The 12607-nt window shown below is 46.1% G+C and overlaps 1 protein-coding gene across 3 annotated transcripts in view; it reads right to left on the bottom strand.

Annotated features, from left to right (window-relative positions):
- The window catches only part of cicb (capicua transcriptional repressor b), a 35987-nt gene extending 23620 nt beyond the window's left edge, over positions 1–12367 (bottom strand). For all 3 annotated transcript variants that reach the window (XM_063878239.1, XM_063878240.1, XM_063878241.1), the window contains exons 1-2: positions 12160–12367; positions 2462–6355 (exon numbers count right to left, since the gene is read on the bottom strand). In XM_063878239.1, the coding sequence (XP_063734309.1) occupies positions 2462–6230 (3769 nt within the window). In that variant the 5' untranslated portion in view covers positions 6231–6355; positions 12160–12367. The remainder of the gene's footprint in view (positions 1–2461; positions 6356–12159) is intronic.
- Positions 12368–12607: the final 240 nt, after the last annotated feature.

The raw sequence follows: 12607 nt of genomic DNA, 5'->3' as shown, positions 1-12607 counted from the left end.
CACACACACACACACACACACACACACACACACACACACACACACACACACACACACACACACACACACACACACACACACACACACACACACACACACACACACTTTATTCCCACACAGGGTCTTGAGAACACATTCTTCACACACCCACACAACACACTGAAACTTACAACCTATATCCCACACCAACACACAGACACACACACACAAAGAATCCCACCTCGGTCTTATAGGATAAGACTGCTGCCCACACCTTGTTTAAAAAAAACACACATGAACACACTCACAGCAAGAGTGAGTGGAAATAGTGAGTCGTGAGTAAGACGATAATAGTTGCTAAGGTCAGGAGGTCACACACACACACACACACACACACACACACACACACACACACACACACACACACACACACACACACACACACACACACACACACACACACACACACACACACACACACACACACACACACACACACACACACACACACACACACACACACACACACACTTTTCTCTTTTCCTCCGTCTTGGTCTTGATCTACGCTGTCCTACTCTCTCAGGCATTCCTCATTCTCTTTCTGATCTAATCCCCTTTTTTCTCCCTCTCTCTCTAAGACACAAAATCAAAAACAAGTTGATGGAAACTGGCCTACATACATGTAGCCCACACGCTCCAAACCCACCATTTTTTTCGTCTTTAAATGTTCATTTCTTGTGCATCACTGATTTACAGCAGCTCCATTATTTAGTTTTCCTTCAGATTGTTATCGAACTTCTTGGTTCCTTTCTATTATAAATCCATTGCGGTTGCATTGTGTCTTGTCTATACAGTGTAGGTATGATTGCTACCACTCAGCCACAAAGTCCCTGTCTATAATGACTAGGAATATAAGAGGGACCCTCCAATATCGACAAAGCTAATCCTGCATAACTTACGGCCTAATCCCAACAGAAAACACAATAACACCCATGCCTGTGCATGTATTTCTTTCTCTCTCACAAATGCACATGAATATGGAGAAATTATTATTACCCTGAATAGCGTCCCTTACTGTTGTATGTATTTATTACTTTTGGTGATTTCATCTTTGCAAAGACTAAGGTATGCAAAAATGATCTATGTCAATCGGTCTCCCTTCCTCGGAGTGACCGTGAGGGACAGGACTTCACTTGGTGCCTATTGCACATGTGTTAAATATAGTGATTAAAAAAAAATGTTCTGGTCATCAGCAGAGATTCTCACAAACGCAGTCCTAACCCGGTGAATTTCTTATCAGTTATAATACTTTGACCATGATGTTGATTCAATGTTTGCTTAGCTGAATAAGATGTCTAGAATGAATGAAATACCTCACTGTATAATTACAGTTTGGTATTTGATCATGAGAAAAATATTAATGAACAAGCAAATAACTAAGCAAGGTTCTCTCTATTCACCATTTCATTTGTAAGGAAAATGAAAGCTGCTTCAATACATGTCCCTCTCTTTCAATATGTGTGTGTGCAAGGTGTGTGTTTGTGTGTGTAAAAGGCACACTTGTGAAGCTACATTTTCCCATACTTTGCCTCGTCTTCTTCTTATCTTAATTATTTGAATTCACATTAATAAACATTTTTTTCTCAGTTTCTCCTCCGGTGCTTTTCTCAAGATGTAGCTTCACTGTCTCTGCATTTCTCGGTGGAGTCTCACCACAACAACTATTACTATATTACTGTGAATCGCTGGATAACCTCCTAGTTGAAGGCTAGTAAACAGAGCGTCTCCTCAGTCCTTTCAGAGTGGAGCAGCAGATCACACTACAGAGCCTCACAGCTACCAAATAAGACATCCATTAAAAAAGGTACGACACAATTCTAATAAGCAGTGGATTCACTCTATGGATGGCAAATACAATATCAACACAAACTAAAGGATATTAATAACGCAGAGAAAAGACAACAGATAGCTCCACACTTTATGCCACACAACTAGGGGACGTTGCAGGAAATCTCTCTTATGGGGCTGTAAGTTTAAATATTTGGACTCATTTTAAATCAAGGACAATATTTCCCTCATTTTTCATTTTTATGTTCAGAGCTGCAGCTCGGGGAATCTCATGTAGGAAAACACTTTGTCTCAACCTTTCATGAATAGCATTAAAAATACATACTTTCTCAGAATTTTGTGTAACTATTCTTCACTTTGTAATGGGTATACTGTTTTTATAACACCTAGTTAATGTTTTATTCTAAGCGATATTAACATTTTTTCCGACATGATATATATATATATTTGTTTGGCTTTTGGAAAAAACTAATATTTATCATGTTATTTAATTTAAAAGCATTGAATATATTTTCCAAATGCAGCCCAATTTACAAATTGCAGCTTAAATCTCCAGTTTCTCCTCATTCGTTCAAAGTAACTGACCTCACACACAAAACACACACACACACACACATTAGGAAGTATCTCTCACCTGTGCCGGGACGTCCCATGATGATGTCCTTCCGTGGGGCTGGGTGAAGGTTTTCGGCAGGGAGGATCAGGGGCAGCAGAGCGGTGGGAGAGGGGTGACAGGGGACCGGCTGCTGGACCTCACCCCCAAACCCGGTCACCCTGGTCTCCTCTGCAGTGGTGTCCGTACTACTCGGGGCTGGAGCTGTGACTGTTGTGCTAACGGTAACTGACAGGGCCTGCAGGGGGGCGGCGGGGGTGTCAGCGGTGGGCAAGGAAGAGGGAGTCGGGGACACGAGCACCAGAGTTTGGGACGGGCTCCGCAGCAGGATTGTGCCATTGGGTACTGTGGCTGCAGCGGCGTTAATGGGAACAGGAACCTGGAGGCCCTGAATTGACTGAGGGGCGAGGGGTGTGAGGTCTTTAGTTGAACTTTTATCTCCCCCTCCCTCGTTTCCACCTCCCCCTCCTCTTCCTAGGGGACACTCTGTAAATTTGGCCAGTGGGACTTCGGGATTCCTCACAATGACAGGGGAGTCCCGCAAGGCCTGCTGGGATACAGGGACCACACGACGGGGCCCTCCGTCTGGTGTGAGCGGAGAAGGAGGGGTTGGGGACACCAGCAGAGGAGGAGGGGAGACATTAGTGGAGGACGGTGGCCTGCTGGAGGGGGTGGTTACTCCTCTGGGTCGGGAAAAGGTGGGTGTGTGTGTGCGGGATGCCTGGGTGTGAGGAGACAGGACCCTGAAGGAGCTGTTGAGGTCCCCCGGCTCCAGCTCCGTCTTAGGTGTGTAATCATGGTGGTGTGAAGGGAGGGGAGGCGGGGGAGGCGCATCAGGTTTTCGTTTGCTGGGGCTCATGGGGACCGTAAACATCAGGTTGCTGTGGAAGGAGGGCTGGATGCCCGAAGTGTGTCTCTCCCTTTCTCCTCCTCCAGCTGATACCTTACTCCCCCCTGCTCCTCCTCCTCCCCCTGTCCCGCTGGGCTGTCTGTGCCTACGGTGCTGCAGGATGGGGGAGGCGGTAATCGGGGAGAAGTTGGCCGGCCTGAAGCCAAACAGTGGGGAGGGTGAGGGAGAAGGGGCAGGGGAGAAGGGCGACTGGTTGGAGATGGGAGAAAAAGAGGGGGTGCCTGAACGAGAGCTCCCTAAAGACACTAACATGGTGGCGGCCTCACACTCATCAAAGTCAAAGCGGGAGGAGAGGTCATGGGGGAGGATGGACGGGAGAACTAAGCGGGGTCTGGAGTCTCCCCTGCTACTCGCCTCGCTGCTCTCTCTTGAGGTGTCGTCCCACTCAAACTCACTGCTGGCTCTCCCCCGCAGGTCAGGGGTGACTGTCCCTGAGCTGCTGCCTCCCCCAGCTCCACCCCCCCCTCCTCCCTCCATCTCTTTGGTCCTCATGGACAGGTGTCTGGAGCAGTAGCCCCGACGCTGGGACTCCTTCATGCATCCCTCCCTGGAGCACAGCCTCCTCCACTGCTTCCCGTTGAACTTCTTACGGATCCCGTTGGGGGTGCACACCACATCGCCCTTCTTGTATTTCTGCTGAGCCAATGAGAGGGGGGTCCTGGAGCGAGAGGAGGTAGAGGAGGACCCCACGCCAGAAGTGGGAGTAGGGGTCTGAGTGGGAGTGGTCTTTGATGGAGGTAGGTTAGGTGTGGTAGGGCTCGTTTCAGAGATCAATAAGGCAGGGGAATGGGGTGGCTGTGGGCTGGTGAGGGTGGAGGGGTAAGGGGGTCCCAGGCCTTGCATCACAGAGAGGTGGGGTGAGGAGGGGGGGTAATGACTGGACTTGGAGATGATGTTTCGGTGCTGAGAGGGGCCGTCGTTTGTCTTAGGGACAGCAGTGTTAAAGCGGGACACCTCCACGTCCTCTTCTGGAGTGTTGGGCTGCTTTTCTCTCTCTCTGCCGGGGGAGTTTTCTCCATGAACTGTGCTGACGGCGACGCTAGACGATACAGTGGAGGAGTGGGAGGGTGGGAGTGCGTTACCATAGGGATGCCCTCCTGCAACACCTTCATGTGAGAAACCATGGCCCAACCTTGCTCCCCCTCCCAGCACCCCCATCCCAATACTCAACTGGCACACTTCCCTCTCGACCTCCATCTCTTCCCTCCGCTCCCTCTCCTCCCTTTCCCTCTCCCGCTCTCTCTCCTTGGCCCTCCCTCCATCAAGGTGTTGGACCTCCCAGGGAGGGGTGAGGAGCCTCAGACTTTGTCGGGACACCCATACAGCCAGAGCTTTCCTCCCCTCTTTGTCTTCCACCACAGTTTCTGCATCTTCACTCAGGAGCACCTGGTAAGGGAATGACACACCGGGGTGGGGGTCCACCTGAATGACAACCCCCTCCCTGTACAGCAGAGGACCCCCCTCATCCCCCCCAAAGGGCACGCATACTTGGGTCCTGACAGCCACAGGTGCCAGGCCGGGTGGGGGGGCATCCAAAATGAACTCAACAGTGCTCTCAGCCCCTGAAGGCGATGCCATTACAGTCCCACCGTGGAAAGGGTATTTAACATGGCTCTCCTCTCCTTGGAGCTGCACTTCCACTGTTTCTCCACTCACACTACGCACCACCCCTGGCCTGAACACAGGTGATAAAGTCAATGAGTGACCCTTACCCCCTCGGTCCACTGCACCCCCACTGTTCATTCTCCTCTTTGGTCGGCGAGCAAGAACTCTCTGGTTCTTCATGCCTTTGGCCAGAGCTTCAGCGAGTCCCTCTGACAGACTGGCCTCTTTATGGTGCGAGTTATGCAGAGGAGCAGGGTAGTGGGAGTGTTTTTGATGAAGGTTTGGTCCTGTTGCTTCCATCGCGTCCAGGTCAGCGGAGTGCTCGCTGGCTGTGTCGGTGGACGAGGAGCGCGCAGAGTGAGGGGCGCCCTCTGACTCATTTTCCCCAGCTAGGGAATCTTTTTCCTGGGCATCTGCTGTCCTGAGGGCTTTGTCCTCCGTGGAAACAAAATGGTTTGCTTCTGTAGCTTTACTGTCCACAGTTAGCACTGATGGCTGATTACCTGAGCAATTATTACTTCTACTATTACTGCTATTGATAAAAGTATGGCTCCCAGCACAACTGTTGGTCATGTTGTTAATACCACTTGTAGTGTTACTCTTGGTGCTATTGATGCTTTTATAAATGCTATTTGTTATATTGTTCTTGGAATTATTATTGGGTGTATTAACAATACTACTGATGTTGTTATTAATATTGCAGTAACTGTTGTGTATGAGTGCAGGGCTGGAGGTAGTAATGGTGGTTAGGGCATTGTTAGCAAAGTGCTCATATGTGTATTTTTTCTTGGGTACACGAGCCTTGAATGTGGCTGTTTTCCTGCTAGAGACTGAGCCTGAACTGGGGACGTCATTGGTGGCCGGGGGTGGCGTGGCTGTGGAGAGTGGCGTCGGGGCAGAGGGAGGAAATGCTACAGTATTAATGGCCAAAAGATTATTTCCGTTCGTGCCAACTATCTTCTCCATTTCTGTCTTTTCTTCTGCCTTCTGTGCTATTTTCTCTCCTGACTCCACAGGTTTCCTCAGCTCAGTAGACTCCTCCCCCCTGGGGGTATTGCTATTTGTGATTGGTTCTTCGTTAGTGTTCAGGGCTGTTGGCGGGGTCTGTTTGCGTGCGGGGGTGTTGGGTGTATGCTGTGTGGTTTTGACGAGCGTCTCTCTCTTGACTCTTTTGGGGTCTTTCTCTTGGGGGGGCTGTGAGCCTCCTCTCCTTTTCCCCCCTCTGCCTCTCGTTAACGGGGGTGAACGCCCTCTGTGCTTCTTTAGTGGTCTCATCTCTTCTTCACTGTTCACAAAGTGCAGATTTTGTTGCGCTCCTCTCTTTCACTCCTAAGGCACTCCTTTTGTTGTCTTCCTCTTCTTTTCCTTCTCCCCTGTTCTCCTTTCCTCTGTAATGCAGGCTGGAAAAGAAAGAGAAAGAGAGACACACACAAGACAGGTGGTCATTTATTATCTTCATAATCAAAATTTGCTGAGAATAAAAATGACGTCACTCCTGGAAGTGTGCTACACTGCACCGGCTATCACATTGGCTCTAAATCTGACGTATGCTCTCCATGACTGCCTGATTTAGTAGAGCGTGCATGCAAGCGTGACTGTGTTTGTTTGTCCATAAATGCCAGTTTGTATAGTCAAAACATGAAATATAAATTCCTATATTTGTTATCAACCATTGTAAAATCAAACAGCAACCTACAAAATATTTATTTTTTTCTCCAGACCGTGTAATATTTATCTTAATAGCAAATTAAAAAGTGAGAAAATAGATATTTAACAATGTCCCACCTAGGATTTAGGAATACTATTGAAGCAGATGTTAACAATCACATCGACGTAGGAAAAACAAATTGTATGTCATTGCTGTAATTTCCGATTAATGTTCCTATTGGCAATTGGCACAGGCCCTTGGGTTAGTTAGTAAATTAAGGGTTAGCATGGAAAGGAAATTTGACAAAAATGACAATTTCAAAGAAAGACAAAAAACTTAAACATTCAAGGTCACTCGCTCCATTGTGCCTCTTAAAGTATTCCAGTATCCAAAAGATCTGCCTTTAACGAAGCCTACATGTCTTTCACTTGAAATACACAAAACAGGCTTTCTTTCTTACACACACACACACACACACACACACACACACACACACACTTTTCACGGTACTCCCTCCAGCTACCTCGACATGCGACGGAGTAGTTTTCTCACGCTATGTGTTTCAGGCTTGATTCTACATTTTCAACGTCGGACTGCAACAGCCACACAGCATTTAATTTGACTTCTACGGGAGGGAAAGGCCTTGCAATGGCCTGAGTGAGGTCACCCTTCAACATGTGTATGAGAAGAGAAAGAGAGCGAGAGGAAGAGAGCGAGAGGAAGAGAGAGAGAGGTGGGAGTATGCGGCTGTTTGGCTGTTTGTTCAAATAGGCTGTTCTTGTGTAGTCATTGGGAATTTCCACAGTCATTCTAGCACTCGCTGGCCCTCTCACTCTTTCTCAATGCCTCAGTCTTTCCCCGTCGTCTTTTATTCTTTGACTGGCTAACACACACACACACACACACACACACACACACACACACACACACACACACACACACACACACACACACACACACACACACACACACACACACACACACACACACACACACACACACACACACACACACACACACACACACACACACACACACACACACACACACACACACACACCAATATAATTGGAATTATCTGCCATGGTAAGATACACCCAAAATGAGGGAAAGTAAAAGGCCGGGTCTGGAGCAGGCACACTGACTGATGCAAGATTACAGGCTAAATACAGTCTACATACACACACACGCAAACACACACACTTCTTCTCACACACGTACATATCTGCTACCCTCGACTAAGCTCATCAACATGTGCAGATGCCGCGCATTCCTACAAATACAGACAAACACGTAGACAAATTCACACGCTACACATTCAAAGTTCCTCTACATTGGAAAAGTTTGTCACACACACGCATAAGCTGACCTTGTTGTTAACCGTTCGTGCGTTGTAACAAACAGTACACAACATAGATCAGTATCGACAGCACTCCGACTTTCTGCAATACAGAAAAGCATTTATTTCGCTCCTGAATGGCTAAAAAACAACCTGCGTCATTCACACACATCCCTGGCTCTTTGTTCTGACCTCTGCCCTCAACACAGGCTTTTATTTCCATTAGAATTGATCAAATCTCGGTTTTCATTATTTATTTTATGAATTTGCGAATGTGAAATAGCACTTAGTATGTAGTTTAATGTGTCTACAGTTACTGTCATGGAGCCAGTTGAACACATTATCTATGCCTTTATATCACCTACTCAAACATATTTTGGAGAAGTGTGTAACTGTCTGCAACCGTCATACATTTAAATAAATGCTGATTAGAAAATGTAATTTTTAAATCCCAATTAGCAGATTATTCTGTATATTAAGCAACATTAACAAATGCAGAATAATTCAAAGAACCTGAAATGGAACTCCCGATCTGGTCTAGAGTGCATTTTTGTAAACTGCAAGGCAAAGAAGAGAGAAAATTCGGACGACTGCAGTTAAAGTACTCCTTCCTGAGAGTCGACGCTGAGGCCTGGACTGGGATTGTTGGTCCTGTAGTCGCAGTTCTGCGCTGGGAGAGACAGGAAGGAGTCAGAGCCACTTGACTGGCTGTCTGCTGAACTGAATGACTCGGGAGGATCTGATCTTAGCTTAGAAAAATGTGTTTGGTCATGCTCATGGCCTTTACCAAATGCTCGAGGCTTTGGCTGATAACCCAGTTGCAGGCATTTGTGTGTATTCACTTTATATAACTCTGACGGTACTGTAGTGCGCTAGACAGTATGTGCAAAACATGTCGATATAAGAGGAGGTTCAGAATAAGACACAGACCCATCTTATTCTCTTTCTCATAGAACATTGGTTGTAAGTCTAAAACAACTTTTTTTAATCAGAGATAGCCTCATATGTTATAGTTAAAAAGATAAATATATATTTCATTCTCAACAATGTGTTCCCATTTGAGAATCCATTCTTCTAAAAACAATAATCTTAACCACAGAAAATCATTTGAAATCAGACAAAATACCAATTTTGTCTGACACCAAATGTTATAATAAATTACAGGGTAAAAGTATAAGAATTCATGCAGGAGGCATATATAAAGTGCTGCCATATAATAAATGGTATAGCATTTTAACATTTGACAGAGTCCCGATCCACAAATATCCCTTAACTGGGAAAAAACCTTTAACTCTTAATGTTTGTTTGCTATACAATCAGAGATGCCGAGAGCACGGCTAAATCTCTTATCTCTGGTTTTAATGCATAAGTTATAAGGACTAAAAATATAAAGGAAATTGTTGGAGAATCCTGACTGTCCTCTGGGCAGCTTCGAGACGAAACGGAGAGCAGCTCAGTCATAATTTAGACGATTCAGGACGTCTGCACCTTCCAGCCGTACAGCAGGTTAAGACAGAGAGTTTCTGCTCTGGAATAAAACTACTGTAAATCCTTAATAGACGAATAATCGACGGCTATTGTCTCCATGGCGTTTGACTGGACTCCCCTTTAAACAGCAAAAAAAAATGCTGTTTCACCCAACACACAATGCAACCCCCCTGCACAGCATAGCAACATCAAACTTTAGTTACACACACACCAAATGCTCCCTGTGGAATTTACAGTGCAGTCATGCATACACTGTTAAAATCTCACTTGGATCTATATATTGCCTCACTCACACATTCATTGTGCCATAAAAACACCCATCCACACACACACACACACACACACACACACACACACACACACACACACACACACACACACACACACACACACACACACACACACACACACACACACACACAGTCTATGTAGGAGATCACACTCTGGCGTATGCAAGTTTTGCTTTTCTGTAAAATAAACATACCAAAAAAATAATGACTTCTATGATATAGAAATTAAGTTTAAAAATATAGAGTTTATAGAGGTTGGACAAGGGAGCAAACACCTACACACACACACACACACACACACACACACACACACACACTATACATACAATGGTCATTCATGAGGAAATCTTATCTCAATGTCAAGACGAGAAGAAGAAGAAGTTGTACACTATCTATTACTGGATGACTGGACTACACAACCCTAAAAGACCTCCACCTAAATGCCAGTTTGTCCAGGCATTCAAAGAGGATTTAGCATATACCCCACCGCAACATGCACAGGATGTGTGTGTGTGTGTGTGTGTGTGTGTGTGTGTGTGAAACGTTTTGGCATTTGAGCTGCCTATAATACACAAGGCATATGACTGTATGCAGCTGTCTTCAGATTGTGTCGACCCTCTTCAACGCTGCATTTGCACTATATGTCAGCGTGATTGTGTACGTAGTTACCAGGCACACTGCAGCTCATCCCTCTCCTAAAAGCGTTTTATGGGTGTCTGTATGGGCGCAGGGCTGCAGTGACGGGGACAGGGATGGAGAGGGAAGAACGTTCGTTGGTGAAACATTGGAAGACAGAATGTGATGGTGAAGCCTGCCATGGTGCCCTCGAACTCCAGCATGGCAGGGCGGCTTTGCCCTTAACTGGGTCAACGGGGAACACACTTACCCATGAAACAGCAAAAAAAAAGAACATACTCTCTGTCTCACACACTTAGGTGTATGCTATTATGAGTGAGTGGGAAGTGATCTTACATGCAGACAAATAAAGAGACCATTTCATTAAGGTATTTTGGGTTTGCAATAGGCCGAGCTGCAAAGTGTGCGACTGCTCTTGTTATGGAGAACATCCATTGTGACGTAGTATAAATACTGGCAGCTCTTTTGTGGGTGGCATATCTGGTTGTAGATATTATATCAATAAAATAGAAACATAAAGGCCTGGAATGTGTGCTTTTCTGGCCCATATTGATCAGGAGGCTGCAGCATAGATCAGAGGTGACTGTTCCTGTTTGGGACCAAATGGCAGAACTGCCAATGCCACATCAATGACCAACTGCTCTACAAAAAGCAAAGATGCCTATACCATCAGAGATGTGTCTGCTGCCTATACTCAAGTGGTTATCGGGAATGCATGCCACACTGTGAATCTGCAGGACAGATGAGGACATTTTTGAGTCAAGATGTCAAAAACAAGCATTCAAATGTATGTGACAACCAATGAAAAACATGACTGTTAAATGTATGTTAGAAAAATAGTCCAGTCAGGGATGAGTTTGGGGTGCATAAACAGTGATTGCAGTGCAGAAAAGTCGAGGGAAAAGCAGAGAAAACACGGATTTGCAATCCCGGCTTCTCTGCGCTGATCTGTGCGAGTACTACGAGAGGCGCTGCACAATGTCAAAGGAGTATTATGACTCGAGGCAGTCAGGCGGTCTGCTCGGTAACAAACAAAAACAACCGGTTTCAAGTGACGTTTTATTATCCCAAACTAGACGGGCCTAATTATTTCATACACAGCGATGTTTGGCATGCAAATATCCACTACACAACGCCTATAGTGTTTACACGAAACCACTCCGGAGAAGCTTCCTTAATGGAGGACACTGTCTGCATTAGAAACTTGGAAAAATAGCATGCATCTTTTGGGTTGTTTCGCTCTAGTAAGCAGCTCGGTAACGTTAGTAGTAGTGTAGCTGGTGGTTTGTAGTAGTCGTAGTACCGTAGCAGACTACTAGTACCCACATAGTGACACCGTCAGCCAGACTACAAGGAAACAGGACGCTGTTTGTTTTCATTTTTTCTCCCAGGTCCCCGTTTTATAAACAGCAAATTAGATGGTGTTGTTATTTAGTATACAATTGAGCTGCAATGCTGCAAATAGGTCGACAGCTTTTTACTAGCGACGCTTCCACTCGAAACTCGGAAGCTGTAAGGAGATGGAAAAGTACTCAATATTCACCACCGTGTTGTAATGTCACTCCGAAGAGACCTCACATGTTTCCCAGTCGTGCGTGGGACTGCGGTAAAAACATTTGAGAAAGTTTTTAGGCTGTTACACCCCCACCCCTCCCCTTTCTCTCGGCTCGCAAGCGGTGTCATTTCTTCGGACGGGTTCGGAACAAACGGTCTTCCGTTGGCAGTTGGTTCTCGTCTCGAATTCTTTGACATTTAAAATCCGTGTCAGTTGAGCTTCATGACGCTAACTTAGTTTCAACTTACCCAAACAGAGCTTTTTCCCCCTCGCCACAGAAAGATTTATGGTCCTATTGTGCTGATGAGGAGGCTGGCACAACTCTCGGTAACATCCCTTGGCTGTCGGCTTTGACGACTGCGCGGTCCGGACTCACACTTTACTTTTCCTCCGCAAAACATGTCTTTCCCCCACAGAAACTCAAACAAGGCTATAAAAAAACTATCGGTCTTCTTTTCCACTACAGTCACAAAATGGTGAATGAACCACTAACAGCTGGGCAAACCGACCAATCAGAGGTCACTGACAGGTACAGTAGCCAATCAGCGGCGGCGCAACAGAGACAGGGGCGTGGCGGGCTGTCAAAGTACAGTTGACAGACTGGGGGATCCAGCCAATGGCGGCGTGGATGCTGAGCAACACCGGGTTCCTGTCCCAAACTTTACAGTATCCAATAAGAGCTTTGGGAACCATAGG

The sequence above is a fragment of the Eleginops maclovinus genome, chromosome 3 (genome assembly GCF_036324505.1).
Source record: "Eleginops maclovinus isolate JMC-PN-2008 ecotype Puerto Natales chromosome 3, JC_Emac_rtc_rv5, whole genome shotgun sequence".
Taxonomy (NCBI): domain Eukaryota; kingdom Metazoa; phylum Chordata; class Actinopteri; order Perciformes; family Eleginopidae; genus Eleginops; species Eleginops maclovinus.
Note: the sequence above shows the minus strand (reverse complement) of the source record. Positions and strands in the feature narration are given on the sequence as shown.